The sequence below is a fragment of the Schistocerca cancellata genome, chromosome 1, assembly GCF_023864275.1.
Source record: "Schistocerca cancellata isolate TAMUIC-IGC-003103 chromosome 1, iqSchCanc2.1, whole genome shotgun sequence".
NCBI classification, from domain to species: Eukaryota; Metazoa; Arthropoda; class Insecta; order Orthoptera; family Acrididae; genus Schistocerca; species Schistocerca cancellata.
In genome coordinates, this window is record NC_064626.1 from 593,755,680 (window position 1) to 593,777,542 (window position 21,863).

Genomic DNA, 21,863 nt, shown 5'->3' on the forward strand with positions numbered 1-21,863 from the left:
TTATCAGAAAGCTTCAATTTCGTGGCCAGCCAAGCTTAGGTTGAGCGATTCAAGAAAAAGGATAAGATTCGGCAAAGAAAAATTACAAAGTTCGTCAGCTCTAAAGAATTTGTGACGATAGATGAAGTTTTATTGTTAGCAGCTGCTGAACAATTCCACATACAAATGAGAATACTTACGGAGAATTTCGACCTAGACTTCGTAATCAACACTGATCAAACTGGCTGCCAGTATCAGGCAACGTACAATAGATCACTTTCCGAAAAAGGAACAAAAACTGTTCTCATCTGAACAAAAGATTTAAACAAGACTACTCATTCTTATAAGGCCAAGTGCACCATAACAGCCTCAGGAAAGGTGATCCTGTATGTTTTTTATGTATGCAAGAACCGTCCTGAAAATTTGGTCCTAAAGTTCAAAAATGAGTAGATGAATTAACTGGGAAATACAGAAATGTAGTCGTGTCCTGTACGAAATTCGGGAAGTTCACGAAACTGGTATAGGAAGAATTTTTGCCTTCTGTAATTCTTCCGTACGTTTTACAGAAAAATTTTTTGTACATTATCTATTCGTGGGGAGGGCAAACCAATTCAACTTTATACAATCATCTATTCACTGATAAAGGAAAGCAAACACCTGCACCCTAAAAGTGGTCACACCAAAGTGCACTCCTTATTGCCAGCCCTGCTATGTTTATTTTTACTGACAGGTGAAAATCTTCATGAAAATTATTCAGAATGCTCCCGACTTAATGAAAGACAAGAGAGATCACTTCTAGGGAAGAGTCAATAAAATTACATTTACTAATCCAAAATCAATTCAGCACACCTAATTTTGAAAGCACAGTTTGCATTGAAATTAGCAGATGAAAGAGAAATCTTTTTGAACGCAAATAAATTGAGTTTCCCAGTATCACTCATGAAGAAACCGCGCGACTGCAAGACAGTTGCTTTCATAAAATGCGCATGGAGCTGCAAAAATTTGTGCTTCGGTTGTTTCTATTATAAGTATCACCCACAATATTTTTCTGGTACGTCAAGCAATGTGGATGATGAAAAATGAGATTTTGTAATATTGTATGACAAAAAATTAATAACTAAATATATCTTTATAATTTCGCACACCTTACACTGCTTGATGATATTCTTTGAAATAAAATTGAAAAATTAGGTTGATTTTTGGAAGAAGAAGAAGAAGAAGAAAAAAGAAAAAAAAAAAGAAAAAGAAAAAGAAAGAAAGTACACGAGCAGGATTCGAACACAGTACCTCCAGCGTGGTAGCCGTGAACCTTTACTGCTGCGCTACACTGCCTTGCTTGGAATATCTGTAATGTTACGAGTATACAAAATGCACAATGAACTTCAAAATCGATTTTCACAAAAACCAAGGCCTGTCGCTAAAAAACCGCATAGCCAGGTACTCAGAGTAAGTGCCTCTACAACATATTTGAAGTGCATCAAAATCTGTGATTTACTGTATGGAGGGTCCCCTTGTGAGCTGAAAACAACCATTCAGGAGGACATTGACAGCACCAATGTTCCGACACTTCTGCTGGCCATGCGGAATTTTGCTGTTCATCAGCGCCACATCTTTGCCAATGATGGCAGGCATATCGAACATGTCATAACCTAAATCCGAAAATCAGTAGTGATGTTTACATGTTGAATAAAGTGGGTGCACACCAAGTTTGTTACTATTTATTTATTTATTTTTATTTTTTAGTTCGATGATTGTCACCCTATAAGTTCTGCTATTTGGACAGCTAAATAAATGATGATGACCAAGGTGGAGCTGATATGAAACGCAGACTGACAAAAGGAAAAAAAAAAGTATTTTTGAAAAAGAAACATTTGTAAACAATAAAAATAAATTTAAAGACTGAAGTGTTTTCTGAAGGCATTCGTCTCATGTACAGAAATTAAACAATGACAATAAACAGATTAGATAAGAAGCGAATGGAAGCTTTTGAAATGTGGCTACAGAAGAATGCTGAAGATTAGATGGATAGAATGAGCTACACACCTCTACTGGGGAAAAAATAAATTTATGACATTACTAAAAGAAGTGATCAGCTGATAGGACACAACAACAGCATCAGCAGCAGCAGCAGCAGCAGCAGCAGCAGCAACAACAACAACAAACTACCCTTCAACGTGGCATAAGGTTTTCAATTACTGATAACTTAGCAGACCTTCATTGTAGAAGTTGAATTTTGCATCTTCATGAAATTTTCCATCTCAATGTTATTCTAGAAATGCCTGTTGTACAATGTTTTCTTCACACAAGGTAAGAGGAAGAAGTTACTGAGTGCCACATCAGGAGAATAGGGGGATGATAGAAAATCTGACAGCCCAAAAAAGCAGCATGTGAGACTGTGTCCTGTGAGGAATGAGCTGGGGCAAAAGCACTCCCTTGCACAGCTTCCTGCAGCACTTTCGCTTGACACCCTATTGTAATCTAGGTAGCAGAATTTGGTAGTATGCTACTGTGACAAGTTGTTCTTTATGAGCATAATCTGTTAGCACCCTATTGTGGTAGTCACCAATAACACTAACGTAACTAACATTCTCACATAACATTGCCCGACATGGCTGATCTTCAGCTTTTTCGATGGTTGTGAATACACACATCACTTCCGTATTGTGGTGCACCATCTTTTGAGCAACAAGGCCTCCACTTCTCTAGTGACTCTTGATTCTTCACAGAGATACAGTCTGCCATATTGTTCTTTGTCATTCAAACTTGTTTGACCTTACTGAAAGCGTCTATAGCACCTAAATGCTATGTCATACGATTGTACATTGTTTCTGTACACTTCCACCATCTCAGTATAGGTCTGTACAACATGCAAATGCAAAAAATGAATTACTATACGATACTCCACTGCATCAGTACCTTGCAACTTTTAGTTTGGCACCTCTAGCAGAGAGCTATGGCATCAGTTGCTATGATTTCAATGTGTACCAAGCCTGTGAACATGTACCTGCACACAAGCAAAAATTAATTATGCAATTACTTTTTTAGGTGATAATTAAGCTTTATAACTGGCCCTTGGATAGGAGTTTGTTGAAAGGTATTTACACTTGAAGATGATATGCTTCACAGTGATGTAAATTCCCACTTAGCTTAAATATTGAAATATGATGATGTAGCAGAAGAAAAGCCATAGTATAAAAATAGAAACACATCATATAAAATTTAGCCATCCACTGTACTGCTTTGCATATATGTGTAAAGCAATGTTTCAACTTGCTTTTCACCATTGTTTTTTAAGTTTACCACTGGAAATTGCCTTGCAGATTGGCAATATTGCTTCATGGAAGTAACTGAAAAGAATCTGCCACTAAAATGCGCTAATGCGCTCATAATGTGACAAACTGTGTTGCTCCACCTAGCACACATTGCTTTCTTCTGATACTGACTGCTGGTAACTACAAGCAAGAACACATGAGTGTAAAAAAAAAATATGTAGTGCTTCTATAGCTTTAGAGAGCATACTGTGTTCAGTTCAACTTTTATTTCTACTAATAAGTATGTAAGTACTACATGAATCAATTTTGTTTGTATATGTGCAATGGTGTGTAGTAATGCTCCTACACACACACACACACACACACACACACACACACACACTCTCTCTCTCTCTCTCTCTCTCTCTCTCTCTCTCTCAACTGTTACGAATTAGTGTTTTAGTCAGTCTGCTTTCTTCTAGTTCCTCACGATAGTTTGATTGTTAGAATGGAGTCACTCTCATATTTTTAAAATGGTTGACATGAAATGACAACTTATGAAAATCCGTGGGCCTAGAATGTCCGTGTGACAAGTGAAGATAACTTAGATTTGGACAATTTGTGTGGAAATCCTACAACAGTAAATGATGTGGAATCTGTAGATGGTGATAACAAGCATGAGACTCCTAGAGGGACTACACATAATTCAAATAATGTTTTGAAGGATGATGATAATGAACTTGTTGCTGATAAATCAGTACTACAAAATCCTGAAAACCATCCAAAGATACAGAAAAACTGACTTATTCAGAAGGAAAAGCAGTTCATTTCCTACTGAACCAGATTTCTGAGCATCTGGAAATGTTGAAATTCACCTCTTAAGTGAGATTCCAAGGAACCAGAACCAAAAGATCTACTCTGACCGATATTATACCTCCTACACATATACCTATTCAAGCTAGAGACTCAGCATGTAGGAACAATTCAAAGGAATAGGAGACCAAACTGTAAATTTTAAAATAGAGGAGAATGTGGGTATTCTGAGGAATATATTACTACCACTGACAAAATGGATATTTCCTCCATTTTGTATAAATATAATAGTATTGTCTATTTTCTGTCTACCTTTGTCGGCGAGCTGCCAAAATTGAAGGTGAAAAAGTTTGATAGAAACAAGAGTGAACACAATAGTACCAAGTCCTGCTGTTGTTTCCATTTATAAATCACATATGGGAAATATAGATTTATTACACAGCAACTGCCAAACATGGTATTTACACTTGTTTCCCATCTGATTGATGTAATCATAATAAATGCATGGATTCTCTACAGATGGGTACGCACTGAAAAAAGAACAGCAGACATGCAAAGGAACCAGAAGTAATTTAGGACTGAATTGGCTCAAACTCTAAACAGACTGGTATTGGAGCAAAAAAGTGAGGTAGGCCAGCTAGTACAGGTCCAGTAGAGATCAACAGGATTAAATATATAGGATCATTTTTACTACAAAGAATATAAGATTACTTTTTAATCACTGGCCAGTGTGGAATGAGAAGAGAAAAACATGCAAATGTCTTAACTGCAAAGGCTATACATTTTTCATCTGTGATTAGTGCAAAGTAAACTTATGTTTAAATAAAGTCAAAAAAACTACTTCCCCACATAGCATAGCAGCTGAAGACAAGTGCCATCCATCCATGTTCAATACTACCATTAATTCTGTCATAACCCATTGTTCATTTGGTGTTTAAAGCTATGTTTTTATACATAACAAATGTTTATTAATGGTGTAATTTTCACACAGTTTTAATAAATGTAAAATGTAAAAAAAAAAAAAATATATTTTCCACAATTAAGACGGTATTATTTTTCAACATTTTTTCTGAGACCTTTGAACAATTTAAAGTAAAAAAAAAAAATTATTTGGTGTTCTAAAAAAGTGCAGAACGAAGGGTGAAATCAAGGTGTCTCCTCATAAATCTTACTCATATACCCTCCAAATGGAAACACTACAATGTACTGTATTTACAAGGTGACCCTGCTTATAAGATGACCCTCTTTTTTAAGAGGCTTCTTGTGAAAAATGTGTTCTTTTAACATATTCTAACCAACCAAAATTACAAAATTTTACTGACCTAAGGTATATGTGTAAAAAGTTCACAACAAACATATTCTAAACTTTGCCATTTACTGATTGTCTACATTTTGATAATAAAAGAAAAAAATAAAAAGTACCTGTTTACACTAATTTTTATCTTCACTGCTTTTTTGTTTAGCCTGTCATCTCTGGTATCACTATTTTAAATAATCTTCATAATCCTGACAGAAGAGCAGTGAGACTTATGCCTTCCTTGTCACACACATTTGGCATTTCTTCCGAATACATTAGGATTTCTGTGATTGTAGTTACTGTGGCACCTCAGAACACAGTTCTTTTCTGAATAAATAACAGCTTTCACTTCTATACTGATGTGAGAATGTTACAAAGTGTCTTGTTTGCCAAACATATTGTCTGCACACTGCTCTCTCATTAGCTGTGTAGAACTAGTAGCTAACACACCCCCTAGTGTTCCCACCGTACCTCACTATGAACGTCAACAACACTGCTACACAAAACACCAAGTACGCCACTAGCTCCCATCTAGACTTTTGCCAACTACTGCAGGAAAATGTGCCATTGTGGAATATTTATCCCATTTTAAAGTCAGTTCAATTCCGTGTAAAAGCTTGATTCAGGCAAACTGCAGTTTAAATGTGTTGGACGTTCATTAAAAAAAAGCCAAAATATGCAATGTAGATTTTCTTGGTTGCCAGCACAGCAAAATTTGCTACCTGCACAAAACCCTCCCTCGCCACACTCATCATCATAGTTCTCACTTCTCAGCCAAGCTGGTGTCATTGTACCCCCTCCAAACATTCTGTAGTGCTGCAACTGAGCAACAATGAAACACAGATGGCAGTATCTTCTATGATGCAAGTAATATGCAAAAATAGCTATTAGTATGTAAATAAAAGATCACAATCACTATTTAGTCCAATTCTCAAACTTTCGCTCATCCTTACGGTTAGTACAGTTTGTTGGTACCATATCCACAATGCATTTTTCTGCTCTAATTTGTCCTTGCGACAACAACTGCTGTCAGTTTAATGTGATTTTCGTTTGTTAGACATTTAACTCTGGATTCATTTACTTTCTCATTCCACATGAATGTCATCACCTTGCTCTAAAGATGGGAACATATTTTCCTAGTATTCTAAGACGTGAACAGTGACTGAGTATCTCATTGGCAACCCATTTGGTAAATCATTAGTTTCTCACAACCAAATGAAATACTAACTATGGTTCAAAATCAAGTAATGGATTTTGAGGGAAACATTTTCATCTCTGAATGTTGCCTTTATGTACAAAGCAGCATAAATGTATGTATACAGTACCTACAGATCTACGAGAATTTTTATTGCAAACCTGTTCAAATAAAACAAAAGTTCGTAAGTTGATAGAACTGAATACTATTTGCTCCTGTATTTCACAAAACTGTCAATTTTTAAGCAAAGTGTTAGATTGTTGTAGTAGCTAGTTCATAGGTTCTTGACTATCCCTTGCACTAGCGCTGCAAATCAAATGTCTGTATTGAACACTTTGGCACATCGGGAAATCTCGAACCTATTCGAATGTAAGTACAATTTGCTAAGTGCTACCCTTTGGAATTCTTCAAAATAATTTTGTATGAAACCTCAATGACCAAAGTTTCATCTGCAAATGTAAGATGACCCATTAAAAAATATAAAACTACTGGATTCAGCAGTAGCAACAGTTTAATCTGCAAGTCTAAGGTGACACTGTACTTTTCAAATTATGTATCTGGGAAAAATCTTTGCCTTACAATCAGATAAATATGGTACATATCCAAGTCCCTTATGTACGCCTCCAATAGTCACACTTACAGAACCATTCCTCACTGGTTTTCCTGTCACATGAATCAGCTCTACATATACCTCTATGATTCATAATAATTAAGATTATCTATTTTATTATTTGTAACAACAATACCACTTAAATTCTCTGCTGTGAAACCCTATTTTTTATTTCATAAACTGATAGTTCTGGTTGGGCAACAGCACAAAATTGTACCAGAAAGGAGCACAAACTTGAGATTTTTTTATAGTGCATAAGCTCTGTATATAGCCCTTTACATACTTTTTATAAGTAAATTAAATCTGGAAAATTCTAATCCAGTATCAAGTACTTACCATTCCACCTCTCAGCTTCTGATTGTAGTAGTTTAATCAGACCTACAAAGAAAAATAATTGGTGAAACATTGCAAATAGAATCTTAGAACTGTTAATAAATTATCAAAAGACAGCTACTTTAGACATGAGGATAACTCCTTTATTCAGCTGCTTTTCCCACTATCTGCTGTCAAAGTATACCAACTGGTTTCATTTTCTCCACTTACTCCTCACAGGCCTTATTTTCTTCACATCTGTAACCTATATTAAATCTCTATTTCCTTTGTTGTTTATACCAACTTCTTTATCTTCACGAGCAAATCATCAACTACAGATGCTCAAGCATATATCTAAAGAGAAGTCTCCACCTATTCCTGGTAGTGGGTTTTGATACAGGTGGGGGAAGAGAAGAGCATTGTCTGGTGGAGAGTGCAGGAACTAGATAGCATCAGGACAAGACTGCCAGGTGCAGTGCTGTGAGGCTGTAGGGGAGGGGGTGGAGGGAATACGGAGCAAGGAGCAAGGAGCCAGAGGCCAGAGGCCAGAGGCCAGAGGCCAGAGGCAGAGCAGAGAGGGAGAAGAGCAGAGCAGAGAGGGAGAAGAGCAGAGCAGAGAGGGAGAAGAGCAGAGCAGAGAGGGAGAAGAGCAGAGAAGGGGAAGAGCAGAGAAGGGGAAGAGCAGAGAAGGGGAAGAGCAGAGAAGGGGAAGAGCAGAGAAGGGGAAGAGCAGAGAAGGGGAAGAGCAGAGAAGGGGAAGAGCAGAGAAGGGGAAGAGCAGAGAAGGGGAAGAGCAGAGAAGGGGAAGAGCAGAGAAGGGGAAGGGCAGAGAAGGGGAAGGGCAGAGAAGGGGAAAAAATGGTGGGTGCATTAGCAGAGAGCAGCGCACTATGAGATGACAGGACAGAGGTGCACAAACTATTGGGTGGAGTGTGTGGGAACAGTACATTAACTTCGGTTGATGCCAGGATAATTTCAGGAGCAGAGAATGTGTTGCAAGGTAAACTCCCATGTGTAGTTCAGAGAAGCTGATGGTGTTTGTGGTGGTGGTGGTGGTGATCCAGATGGCCCACAGTTGTGAAGTAGGCATTGAAATCGAGCATGTTATGCCAAAGGATGGTCCACTTTGCTCTTGCTTATACACTCCTGGAAATGGAAAAAAGAACACATTGACACCGGTGTGTCAGACCCACCATACTTGCTCCGGACACTGCGAGAGGGCTGTACAAGCAATGATCACACGCACGGCACAGCGGACACACCAGGAACCGCGGTGTTGGCCGTCGAATGGCGCTAGCTGCGCAGCATTTGTGCACCGCCGCCGTCAGTGTCAGCCAGTTTGCCGTGGCATACGGAGCTCCATCGCAGTCTTTAACACTGGTAGCATGCCACGACAGCGTGGACGTGAACCGTATGTGCAGTTGACGGACTTTGAGCGAGGGCGTATAGTGGGCATGCGGGAGGCCGGGTGGACGTACCGCCGAATTGCTCAACACGTGGGGCATGAGGTCTCCACAGTACATCGATGTTGTCGCCAGTGGTCGGCGAAGGTGCACGAACCCGTCGACCTGGGACCGGACCACAGCGACGCACGGATGCACGCCAAGACCGTAGGATCCTACGCAGTGCCGTAGGGGACCGCACCGACACTTCCCAGCAAATTAGGGACACTGTTGCTCCTGGGGTATCGGCGAGGACCATTCGCAACCGTCTCCATGAAGCTGGGCTACGGTCCCGCACACCGTTAGGCCGTCTTACGCTCACGCCCCAACATCGTGCAGCCCGCCTCCAGTGGTGTCGCGACAGGTGTGAATGGAGGGACGAATGGAAATGTGTCATCTTCAGCGATGAGAGTCGCTTCTGCCTTGGTGCCAATGATGGTCGTATGCGTGTTTGGCGCCGTGCAGGTGAGCGCCACAATCAGGACTGCATACGACCGAGGCACACAGGGCCAACACCCGGCATCATGGTGTGGGGAGCGATCTCCTACACTGGCCGTACACCACTGGTGATCGTCGAGGGGACACTGAATAGTGCACGGTACATCCAAACCGTCATCGAACCCATCGTTCTACCATTCCTAGACCGGCAAGGGAACTTGCTGTTCCAACAGGACAATGCACGTCCGCATGTATCCCGTGCCACCCAACGTGCTCTAGAAGGTGTAAGTCTACTACCCTGGCCAGCAAGATCTCCGGATCTGTCCCCCATTGAGCATGTTTGGGACTGGATGAAGTGTCGTCTCACGCGGTCTGCACGTCCAGCACGAACGCTGGTCCAACTGAGGTGCCAGGTGGAAATGGCATGGCAAGCCGTTCCACAGGACTACATCCAGCATCTCTACGATCGTCTCCATGGGAGAATAGCAGCCTGCATTGCTGCGAAAGGTGGATATACACTGTACTAGTCCTGACATTGTGCATGCTCTGTTGCCTGTGTCTATGTGCCTGTGGTTCTGTCAGTGTGATCATGTGATGTATCTGACCCCAGGAATGTGTCAATAAAGTTTCCCCCTCCTGGGACAATGAATTCACGGTGTTCTTATTTCAATTTCCAGGAGTGTATTTCTTTCCCACTGACATTACTTTCGTTTTGGAGATGCTAATCTTCATACCATAGTCCTTACATTTCTGATCTAGCTCTGAAATATTACTTTGCAAACTTTCAATCGAATCTGCCATCACAACTAAGTCATCCGCATATGCAAGACTGCTTATTTTGTGTTCACATATCTTAATCTCACCCATCCAGTCTATTGTTTTCAACATATGATCCATAAATAATATGAACAACAGTGGAGACAGGTTGCAGCCTTGTCTTACCCCTGAAACTACTCTGAACCATGAACTCAATTTACCGTCAACTCTAACTGCTGCATGACTATCCATGTAAAGACCTTTAATTGCTTGCAAAAGTTTGCCTCCTATTCCCTAATCTTGTAGAACAGACAATAACTTCCTCTTAGAAACCCGGTCAGGAGTGTAGTTTGGCAATGGCCATTCAGCCTGGTGGTCAGCCTGTCAGAAGTCATGCCAATATAAAAAGCTGTGTAATGATTGCATTAGAGCTGACATATGACACGGCTGCTTTCACAGATGGCCTGGCCTCTTGTGGTACAGGATAAGCCTGTGACAGGACTGGAATAGGAAGTGCTGGGTGGGTGGGTGGAACAGGAAGATCTTGCACTTGGATCTCCCGCAGGGATATGATTCTGGTGACAAGGGGTTGGGACTGGGAGTGGTGTAGGGATAGACTAGGGTGTTGAGGTGGTTAGGCGGGCGATGGAACACCACTATAAGGAGGGCAGGGACGGGTCTTGAATATACTGTCTCTCACAGAAGGGCACAATGATAGATAACAGGTTAACAAAAAAAATTTTTTGACATTATTTTTACTCTGATAGCTGATCTTTATAGATTTTTATGAGCTGAATCCAAACCTAGCCTTAGTTTTTTTGTATCATCCATAGTTTTCAAGCAATGTGCTTTTTATTATAAAGTCATACGGTAAATGGGGAAATTAATGAAACACTTTGTTACAATATAAGCATGGTTTGTATTTACAGTAAGCTACTTAAAACAATGATTTATGTTAATAATGGTTTCACTTGTCACCTGGAATTGGTTTGTATTTTCTTTCTCTTTTCTCTTTGTAGCTTCTTGTGTAGCTTTTTCTACGATTAGTTGCTTGCTGAACTTTGTGAAGTGACCAACAGTAGTCCCCCATCATGTTGGTGTTCCAGCAGCCTTGGTAGTGTTTTTCCACCACAAGTTTTGGATGGATCAATAAACAGCCTCCAGTCTTCCTATCTGTATTCAATACCAAACTCATTCATCAGACCAGGAATGTCTGAGCAGTACACTAAACCACCTTCTTGTTGAAAAAACTTGGAAAATTGCTGCTCTCTCTTTCAATACACGTATATGCTGGTTCCAACTGCCAATAAGTTCTTTTCTTTTAATCTAGAGCCAAGCAATTCAGCTTTTTCTTTCGTTAAGCCCAGATCCCTAACCAATTCGTTAAGCTCAGTCTGAGTTAACAATTTGGGCTCTAGACTTTCTGTGTTACAATGGAATTCATAATCATCTGGTTCATCTAAATCAGATTTTACATCAGAAAATACATCTGTTGGAACAGAATTTAAATCATCTGGTGGTTCAGGAACCGGCAAATTTACACCATGCTCTACTGGTTGGATGGCAGTCTGAGGGTTAGCGTAGCTTATCACCTTCTTGTTTTTCGAATTATGACCAGTAATATCAACACTGAAAAAATAGCAATCATCAGAATTATTTCTTGGTGCCCTCCACATCACAGGAACAGCAAATCTAATGGTTTTTTCTCCTTTTTGTACCAGTTTCCCAAATCTTCAACACACACATAGCATACCTCATGCGGCACCCAAGATTTATCTTGATCACCAAGTTTAGATCCAAAGTATGATAGATAAACTTTTTTCGCGAAGTCTGTAATGTTTCTTTGGTGTTTTTAACACAAATTCATCACAAATATAAGAAAAGCTGTCAGCAGAGTTTTTACAACAACAATTAGACATTGTACAGCAAGCAAGATGGTGTCACGTGTAGATGTGGTTGTAAATTGTTCTGTAGAAATCGGAAATACATTTAATCTCTCTTGTTGCAACAAAAGTGTTGACATAGGTATCAGATTGTGTGCAGTAACACATGTATGGGCTCACATTTCGTGTTTGGCGAGCCTAGGCACGATAAATGAAGCCTGTGGCTGTGGCATGGAAACATGTGACCTTCAAGAAACTGCCTCTCTTGGATGCCGATGCATTTCAACAGGAACTTACTGTAGGAAAAAGATTTGTTCGCAATTTGGAGATAGTCATAAAATCTCTCACAGTGAAAATATCTAGTGACGGTACCGGGAGTGAAAATAAGAAGTGTTGCATTGTGCCGAAAATACCTTCACACGTGAAACACTTCCAGCAAGTGTTTACAACAGCTGTGTCTACCAAAAACAGCTCTGAAGTGATTTCAGATGACAAATGTACCTGTACGATAATTCAAACATTGCAAAAACCAGGTTATTCTTTAGATACTGTGAATATTCCCATGAAAGTGCTGCAAGTACAAAGAAATTATACAAAATTGAATAACAAGGATGGTATGTTTCCCCGTGGCAACATGAAGTGTCGTGACATAAGTTATAAAGACAGAAAATTGCTAGTTTTAGCTGATAGCCATGGTTGAAATATTTCAAAGACACTTAGTGAAATGAACATTAACATAACATCTTTCGTAAAACCAGGTGCACCTATGTATGAAGTAATAGAGGACTGCAGTAAACTATCGGAGACACACACACAAAAAATGTTGTTGTCTTAATAGGAGGTTCTAATGATGTGTACCACAATAATGCAAGACAGGCTGTCAGAGAAACAGAGAAAACCCTAAACAATTTACGAAATGTAAAGATGAGCCTCTCGACATACCAACAAGATATGATTTAATTCCTACATCGTGTGTCAACACAGAAATCGAAAACACCAATAGGAAACTACAGAAAATTGCTAAAGCATTTCCTAATGCATCTTTTCTCGAATGTCATTCTCATGAAAGGGATCATTATACTAGGCATGGCACGCACTTAAACAACAAGGGAGAGTTATTTATGTGTCATCAAATTAGTAACGTAACTAAGGGAAACAAGTCACAGACTGCCCTAGAAATGGGAATACAAGGACATCCAGGTGCTGAAAATGTAAAGAAGAAAAATAACTTGTCAGTTGGTGTACAAATAGAAACGAAAGGTCCATCTAAAACACTCTCCTATGCTGACGTTGTGATCTCACCTGGAAGATTAACATCATCTGAATAAGAAGTTACATCTACAGGAAAAATAGAAATTCCACATGCAACAAATGGGAAGAAATCTTCAGCAAGCAATCCAAATAAAAATTGTTGGGCAGAAGAAATGCTGAGCCTCCTTCACATCTCAATGATTTTTTTGTGTGTGGGCCTGAAGAAAAAGAAGGGACAACACTAGGTAGTGTCAAGTGTCTCCTCCCTGACTCCAGTGGATTCTCAGTCAGGTAACATCATCACTATTAGAATAAAAAAGCAAGAGGAAGGCATCTCTTTCTTCTATCAAAATATAATAGGCCTCTTAAACAAAAGAGATCAACTTCTTATTAACATTAATGAAAAGGATTGTATAAATAAACGTTAATGAAAAGGATTGTATACATAATGCTCAGATTTTGCACTTAACTGAGCACCATGTTACTGATAAATGTGCCTTGCCATCTACAGTAAGTTATAGTTTAGTAATATACTACTGTAGGGAAAGTAAAGACAAAGGTGCAGTAGCAATTTATGTTAAGGATAGTGTAGCATGCAAAGCTATAGATATTAGAAAATATTATGTGGAACAACAATTTGAGGCATGTGCAACAGAAATAATAACTACATTCTACGTAATAATATTGTCGGCTGTCTACAGGGCACCTTCAGGTGACATAAAAACTTTTCTACATATAATTGAACTCCTGCTGTAAGGGTTACTTGCAAAATCAAAGGATATTATAGTTTTAAGTGATTTCAATATAAACTTTATGACATAAAATAAGTAATAAACTTCCCAACAAGAAGTACATCCAAGTCACAAACTATGATAGATAACATTTTTTTAGATGTAAGTAGACATCAGAATTATACTGTCAGGCAGGTTGTAAGTGGGCTATCAGATCATGATGGACAAATTCTCACTCTTTATTATGTTAATCTGTTCAAAAAACGATTTCCTCAATGGAAATTCGTAAGAGTAAATGAACAAAGAGGCAAAAGAAACTTTCAACCATAGATTGCAGCAAATGGATTGGTGTTAAGTATGTAGCCTTGATAATGTTGACACTAAATTTAACTGTTTTATAAATGAATTCTGTGCTCTTTTTGAAAAAATATTTCCAAAGAAATGGGTTAGAAACAGTGCTTTAAATTATGTACGTAGGTGTTGGATTACAAAAGGTATAAAACAGTCATGTAAAACCAAAAGGGAAACTTATGCTGCAATAAGATTATCTTCAGATGTAGAAAAATGGGAGCACTATAGATTATACTGTAAAATTTTGAAGAAACTAATACAGAAATCAAAAGCCCTTTATTATGAGAAGAAAATAGATAATTCTACTAATAAAATAAAAACAATTTGGAGCACTGCAAAAAAAGAAACAGGAAGGGATACAACAAGCAAAGAAGATGTAAACAAAATCAGATATGAAGGTGCCCTAATAGATAACCCCAAAAGTGTGGCTGAGATTTTTAATAAACACATCCTGTCAGCAACTCAACAGATTGGTTCCAAGCCCAATGTTGATGAAGTCATATCTCTTTGTCAAGCTGTAAACGCAAACACAATTTCAGAAATGCACCTAAATCCTGTCACTGTATATGAAATTCAAAAAATCATCATGTCTCTAAAAACTAAGAACTCTGCAGAGGTTGATAATATTTCTAGTAATTTATTGAAATATTCTTGTGTGTGGATAAGGGACATTCTCTGTCATATTTTCAATGCTTCCCTTCAGAAAGGTGTTGTTCTCAGTACACTTAAGAATGCCATTGTGAAGCCCCTGTACAAAAAGGGTGATAAAACTGAACTAACTATCAACCTCTCTCTTTGCTGACACCTTTCTCTAAAATTCTAGAGAAGCTAACACGTGTAAGAATTACTGATCATCTCATGAAGAATGGAACTCTCAGAAAGAGCCAATTTGGTTTTCAAAAGGGCCATTCAACAGAAGACTCAATCTATGAGCTTGCAAATGAAGCCCTAGAAACCCTCAATGAAAAAATGCTAGCACGTGGTGTCTTCTGTGATTTGTCCAAAGAGTTTGACTGTGTTGATCACCAGATTCTCTTGCAAAAAGCAAAATTAGTAGGAATAAGTGGTGTTGCTGGCGATTGGCTACAGTCGTATCTCCAAGACAGAAAACAAAAAGTTGTCTTGAATAGCTCAGGTGGAGTATGTGGTGCTTCCTCACATTCTGAATGGAGTTCCATTACATGTGGGGTGCCTCAGGGCTCAATTCTTGGGCCACTATTATTCCTGATTTTTATAAATGATCTACCATCATGTACAAGTCTGCCATGTAAATTTACATTATTTGCTGATGATACTACAATTTTTATGAGCAGTAGAACAGATAGTAATCTTGAGGAATCCATTAATCACATACTCTCAGATGTGGTTAATTGGTTCAAGGTGAATGGTCTCTCATTAAATTCCAGTAAGACCAGCTTTATTCAGTTCTGTACAAAAACAGAAAACGAGAGACAGATAAGTGTGACATGTGGCAATCAGCCAATAGAAAGAATGGAAACAACAAAATTTCTTCGAGTGCACATGGACAAGAAAATGAACTGGTCTGCACATATTATAGATCTCTGTAAGAGGCTTAGCTCTGCAAAGTATGCTTTACGGTTTGTCACTAGATGTGTTGAACCACACACTGCAAAAGTGGCTTACTATGGCTATTTTCACTCACTCGAATATGGCATAATTTTTTGGGGCAACCAGCCATTAGCAAGGAAAGTGTTCAATGCTCAGAAGCAAGCTTTAAGAGTTATATGTGGATTGCGCCCATGAGACTCGTGTAGAAATAGCTTTTGAAAACTTAAAATATACAAAACTACATGCCAACATATTTTTTCTCTAATGTGTTTTGTCTGTAAAAATATACAGATATTTCAATCAAACAGTAATTATCATGAGCATAGCACAAGGAGGATGAATGAAATACACAGTGAACATAGAAATTTTAGCTTGGCGCAAAAGGGCGTCCCCTACACTGGAACAAAACTCTTCAATGCTCTTCCTCCTGAAATAAAGACCGAGATTCATAACAAGAGTAAGTTTACGAAAGTACTAAAAATATTTCTGCTAGAGAAAGCTTTTTACAGTCTTGATGAACTTTTAAATAAATAAATTGTAAAATTTTAATATTATATAACATAGTTTGACATAACGCCACTAAGAATATTATTTAACTTGAGTTCTGACGATTCTAAGAAAATATGTATCGTCTTTTCTGTATTGCTGCTCAAAGAATTTACTGTATAAATTTTTTTATAACTATGTACTCAAATGTCTATATATGCTATAAGATTATCACATTGTATTTGTAAAAACTGACTCGTTCCACGTTCTTGTGAACCCAACACAGTTGGAACTATAGAACACGAAATAAAATCAAACAAACAAACAAACATGTACAGGAAAGAGGAAAGTGAGGTTAGGCTGACAAACAAAACACCATCTGTTAACACAAAAATAGAATCGACCTTTTTTGCCAGCAAATGTTTTTCAGCAGCGCTACCAACGTCATCTACATTCATTCCACTTCCTTTAAAATTATTTAAACTATATAAAAGCTGTTAAATTCTTTAAAAATCACTTAATTTAATGAATTTAACTGTAAAATATGAAGAAATGGCAGGTGATACAGTTTTTTAAGTATCATATTTCGGTTTCCCACCTTAAAAAATGTAAGAATAAGGTATTTTCAGCCCAAACCATGGTGGTATAGGTGATGCAGTGGGCAGTCTTTTGTAACTGTTTCTTTAGCGTAGTGGGAGAGTTGGCGGTGTGTGTTAAGACATGGCAAGGAGAATTTGTTTGCAGACTAGGTTTAGGGTTAGTGCCTGTCTGTGAAGGCTTCGTGAAAGCTTCAGCATTCTGTACAAGTATGTTCTTGTCACTGCAGATATGCTATCCCCGTTTGGTCAGTGTGGATGGGAGGGATTCCTTGGTATGGAAGAAATGGCACTTCTCAAAATGCAGTTATGTTGGTGGGTTTAATGTAGACAGAGGTGTGGATGGAGCCAGCAGAAAGGAGGTGGTCTATGCCCAAGAAGGCGGCACAGTGGGTTGAGGACCAGGTGAGAGGATGGTTTTTTTTTTTGGTTGGGTTTAAGGGCGCTCAACTGCTGAGGTCATTAGCGCTCAGTCACTGTTGTTAGAGCACATGGAATCTGGTAAAACTCAAGGGGATGGAGGGGACACCAGAAGGACCCGACAAAGATGCAGACAAAATAAGTAAAAAGATTAAATGTCTTTGGACAAGCCAGTTAAAGTTATAAAACGCAGAATACGAGCAGCTGCTCGAGCGTCATCAGCTAAAACATCCGGTAAAGTAGATGGCAGGGACAGGACAACACGAAATTGACTAAAACGGGGACACGACAATAAAACATGGCGCACTGTTAATGCCTGACCACAAGGGCACTGCGGGGCTGGGTCACCGGAGAGCAGGTAGCGGTGGCTAAACCGGCAATGCCCAATCCGCAACCTGGTCAGAAGGACCTCCTCGCGCCGAGATGGTCGGGAGGATGTTGTCCAAGCAGTTGGTAGCGGTTTTACTGCCCGGAGCTTGTTTCCTTGGAGGGATGACCAAGCATCCCACCACAACGACACAAGCCTCTTACAGACATCCCCATGAACGTCGGATGACGGGACACAATGGGAGGCTGGCCAAGGCAGGAGGACTGCAGCCTTGGCTGCAGCATCCGCAGCCTCATTCCCTGGCACTCCCACATGTCCGGGAACCCACAGAAAGCTGACAGAACCACCGTTATCAGCGAAAGAATGGAGGGACTGCTGTATCCGTTGAATCAAGGGATGGACCGGATAGGGAGCTCCAAGGCTCTGAAGAGCACTGAGTGAGTCAGAGCAGAGTACATATGATGAATGGTGGTGGCGGCGGGCATACTGAACGGCCTGATGGAGAGCAAAAAGCTCGGCCGTAAAGCTGGAACATTGGTCGAGGAGCCGGTATTTAAATGTGGCGGCCCCGACGACAAAGGCACAGCCGACACCATCGTCAGTTTTGGAGCCATCGGTGTAAATAAAGGTATGACCGGCAAGTCGAGCACGAAGTTCGGCAAACCGTGAGCAATACATTGCAGCCGGAGTACCATCCTTCGGGAGTGAGCTGAGGTCGAGATACATATGAACCGGAGCCTGGAGCCAAGGTGGTGTCGGGCTCTCACCCTCTCTGAAGGTGGTAGGGAGGGCAAAATCCAATTGTCGAAGCAGGCGACGGAAGCGGACTCCGGGGGGCAGCAGGGCAGACACATACAACCCGTACTGACGGTCGAGAGAATCGGCGAAGAAGGACTTGTAAGAGGGGTGGTCGGGCATAGACGACAGCCGGCAGGCATACCGACACAGCAGTACGTCGCGCCGGTAGGTCAATGGTAACTCGGCAGCTTCAGCATAAAGACTCTCGACAGGACTAGTGTAGAAGGCCCCGGTCGCAAGACGTATCCCCCGATGGTGGATGGAGTTGAGCCGGCGTAAGAGGGACGGCCGAGCGGACGAGTAGACGAAGCTCCCATAATCCAGCTTCGATCGGACTATGGACCGATACAAGCGAAGCAGGACAGTGCGATCCGCTCCCCAAGATGAACCGCTAAGAACTCTGAGGACATTAAGGGAACGTGTACAACGGGCTGCCAAATAAGAGACATGTGGAGACCAACACAGTTTCCTGTCCAACGTGAGCCCTAGAAACTTAGTTGTGTCCACGAAGGGGAGAACAACGGGACCGAGATGTAAGGATGGCGGAAGGAACGCTTTATATCGCCAAAAGTTGAGACAAACCGTCTTTTCTTCAGAGAACCGGAAGCCATTTGCCACGCTCCATGAGTAGAGGCTGTCTAGACAACGCTGAAGGCAGCACTCCAGGAGGCATGTTCTCTGGGCACTGCAGTAGATCGCGAAGTCATCGACAAAGAGAGAGCCTGAGACATTAGGTGGAATGCAATCCATAATTGGATTGATCGCGATGGCAAAAAAGGGCTACGCTCAAGACGTAGCCCTGAGGCACTCCGTTCTCCTGGAGGAAGACGTCGGACAATACGGAGCCCACACGTACCCTAAACTTTCGATCCGTTAAAAAGGAATCAATAAAAAGGGGCAGGCGACCGCGTAGGACCCACCTGTGCATAGTGCGGAGGATACCTCCTCGCCAACAGGTGTCATAAGCCTTCTCCAAGTCGAAGAACACGGCTACCGTTTGGCGCCTTCGCAAAAAGTTGTTCATGATGAATGTCGACAAGGTCACGAGGTGGTCAACAGCGGAGCGGCGGCGACGAAAGCCGCATTGGACATTAGTAAATAGCCGTCGAGATTCAAGAATCCAGACTAACCGAGCATTAACCATGCGCTCCATCACCTTACAGACACAGCTTGTAAGAGAAATGGGGCGGTAACTAGAAGGAAGGTGTCTATCCTTCCCGGGTTTGGGTATAGGAACAACAACGGCGTCACGCAAACGCATGGGGACTTGACCTTCGGTCCAGACGCGATTGTAGGTACGGAGAAGGAAGCTTTTGCCCGCCGGAGAAAGGTGTGCCAGCATCTGAACGTGAATGGCATCCGGCCCCGGAGCAGAGGACCGGGACAGTGCAAGCGCACGTTCGAGTTCCCGCATAGTAAAGGGGGCATTATAGGTTTCCAGATTCAGCGAGTGGAAGGAAAGTCGCCGAGCCTCTTCTGCCTCTTTCCTGGGAAGGAAGGCAGGATGGTAATGGGCGGAGCTTGAAACCTCCTTGAAAAAGCGGCCAAAGGCGTTGGAGACAGCCACCGGATCAACAAGGACTGCATTACCTGAGGTCAGGCCAGGTACCGAGGAGTGGGCCTTAATGCCCGACAGCCGGCGCAGGCTACCCCAAACGACAGAAGAGGGAGTAAAACTGTTAAAGGAGCCGGTGAAAGAGGCCCAACAAGCTTTTTTGCTGTCTTTGATGACTCTACGGCATTGCGCTCGGAGTCGTTTGTATTCAATACAATTCGCCAACGTAGGATGGCGGCGAAAGGTGCGTAAAGCACGTCGTCGAGCACGGATAGCGTCCCTACAAGCCTCGTTCCACCAGGGGACGGAAACGCGACGTGAAGAAGTAGTACGAGGAATGGAACGTTCGGCAGCATGGATGATAACAGCCGTGAGGTATTCGACCTGACTGTCACAACTGGGAAAATCGTGGTCCGGAAAGGTCGCCAGGGATGAGTAAAGTCCCCAGTCAGCTTTCAGTATGTTCCAGCTCGAAGGACGTGGGGATGGGGTGTGGTGCAGGAGACGAACGACACAGGGGAAGTGGTCGCTCGAATAGGTGTCAGAAAGGACATACCACTCGAACCGACGGGCAAGAGTGGTAGAACATATCGAGAGGTCCAAGTGGGAGTAGGTATGAGTGGAGTCCGAGAGGAAAGTCGGGGCGCCGGTATTGAGGCAGACAAGATTGAGATGGTTGAAGACATCTGCCAAAAGTGAGCCTCTTGGACAGGATGCAGGAGAGCCCCAAAGGGGATGATGGGCATTGAAGTCGCCAAACAATAAAAACGGCGGGGGAAGCTGAACGATCAGGTGCATCATGTCAGCCCGACTAACAGCAGACGACGGTGGAGTGTAGATGGTACAAACTGAAAAAGTAAAAGCAGAAAGAGTAATGCGGACAGCTATTGCTTGGAGTGGGGTGGTCAATGGGATGGGATGGTAATAGACGTCGTCCCGAATGAGCAACATGACCCCACCATGAGCTGGGACACCGTCCACAGGGGTGAGGTCATACCGCTCCGAGGTATAGTGGGTAAAGGCAATACGGTCAGTCGGGCGCAACTTGGTTTCCTGGAGTCCAAGGACGAGCGGACAGTGCAGGCGGAGGAGCAGTTGTAATTCCTCCCGATGAGATCGAATACCTCTTATGTTCCAATGAAACAACGCCATCGCTAGTCAAAAAGTTGGGGGAACGAGACGGGGGAAGAGCTGGTCACCTCGACGGCCGCGGAGGGCCAGGTTGCGAGGGAACAACGCTACAACCGACGGGAGGCGGATCCGGTTCCATCGACTGGTCGCCAGCTGCGGCCGCTGTCCCTGGTTGTGCAGGAGGGGCAGCACCATTTGCCGACGAAAGGCCAGCTGAGCGCCTGGCAGCAGAGCGTCCCGGCGAAACTGAGGACGGCCGGGAGCGGCGACTCACGGATGGAGCGTCAGTCGAAACGCGCCGGGGTGGAGAGGGGGATAGAGACTTCTTCTTGGAGGCCTTCTTGGAAGGCCGAGGAGGCACAGGGATGGTGGGCTGGACCCGAAGAAGGTCCTCACGCGCGGGGTCCGTTTTGGAACGCCGGACCTCGGAAGCCAGGGTCCGGAACGTTTCCCCGATGGACGCCTGAGAAGAGGATCACTACTCAGGTGGCATGTGGGGAGAAGGAGGAGGAAGGGTGGCCCCTGGGGCAGAGGGGGTGGGGGCCACGGGGGGAGGAGGATTTGGAAGGGAGGGATTTGGGAGGCGGAGGCAGAGCCCCCTGATGGGCGGAGGGGGGACAGGAGAGGGGTGAGGATACCGCGGAAGGAGTGGACACAACTGAGGCAAATGA

The 21,863-nt window shown here is 42.1% G+C and overlaps 1 protein-coding gene across 1 annotated transcript in view; it reads right to left on the reverse strand.

Moving 5' to 3' along the window:
- The window catches only part of LOC126182063 (uncharacterized), an 85,724-nt gene that overhangs the window by 19,420 nt on the left and 44,441 nt on the right, over positions 1-21,863 (reverse strand). Inside the window, exon 4 of the mRNA XM_049924820.1 lies at positions 7,482-7,523. Within this exon, the coding sequence (XP_049780777.1) occupies positions 7,482-7,523 (42 nt within the window). The remainder of the gene's footprint in view (positions 1-7,481; positions 7,524-21,863) is intronic.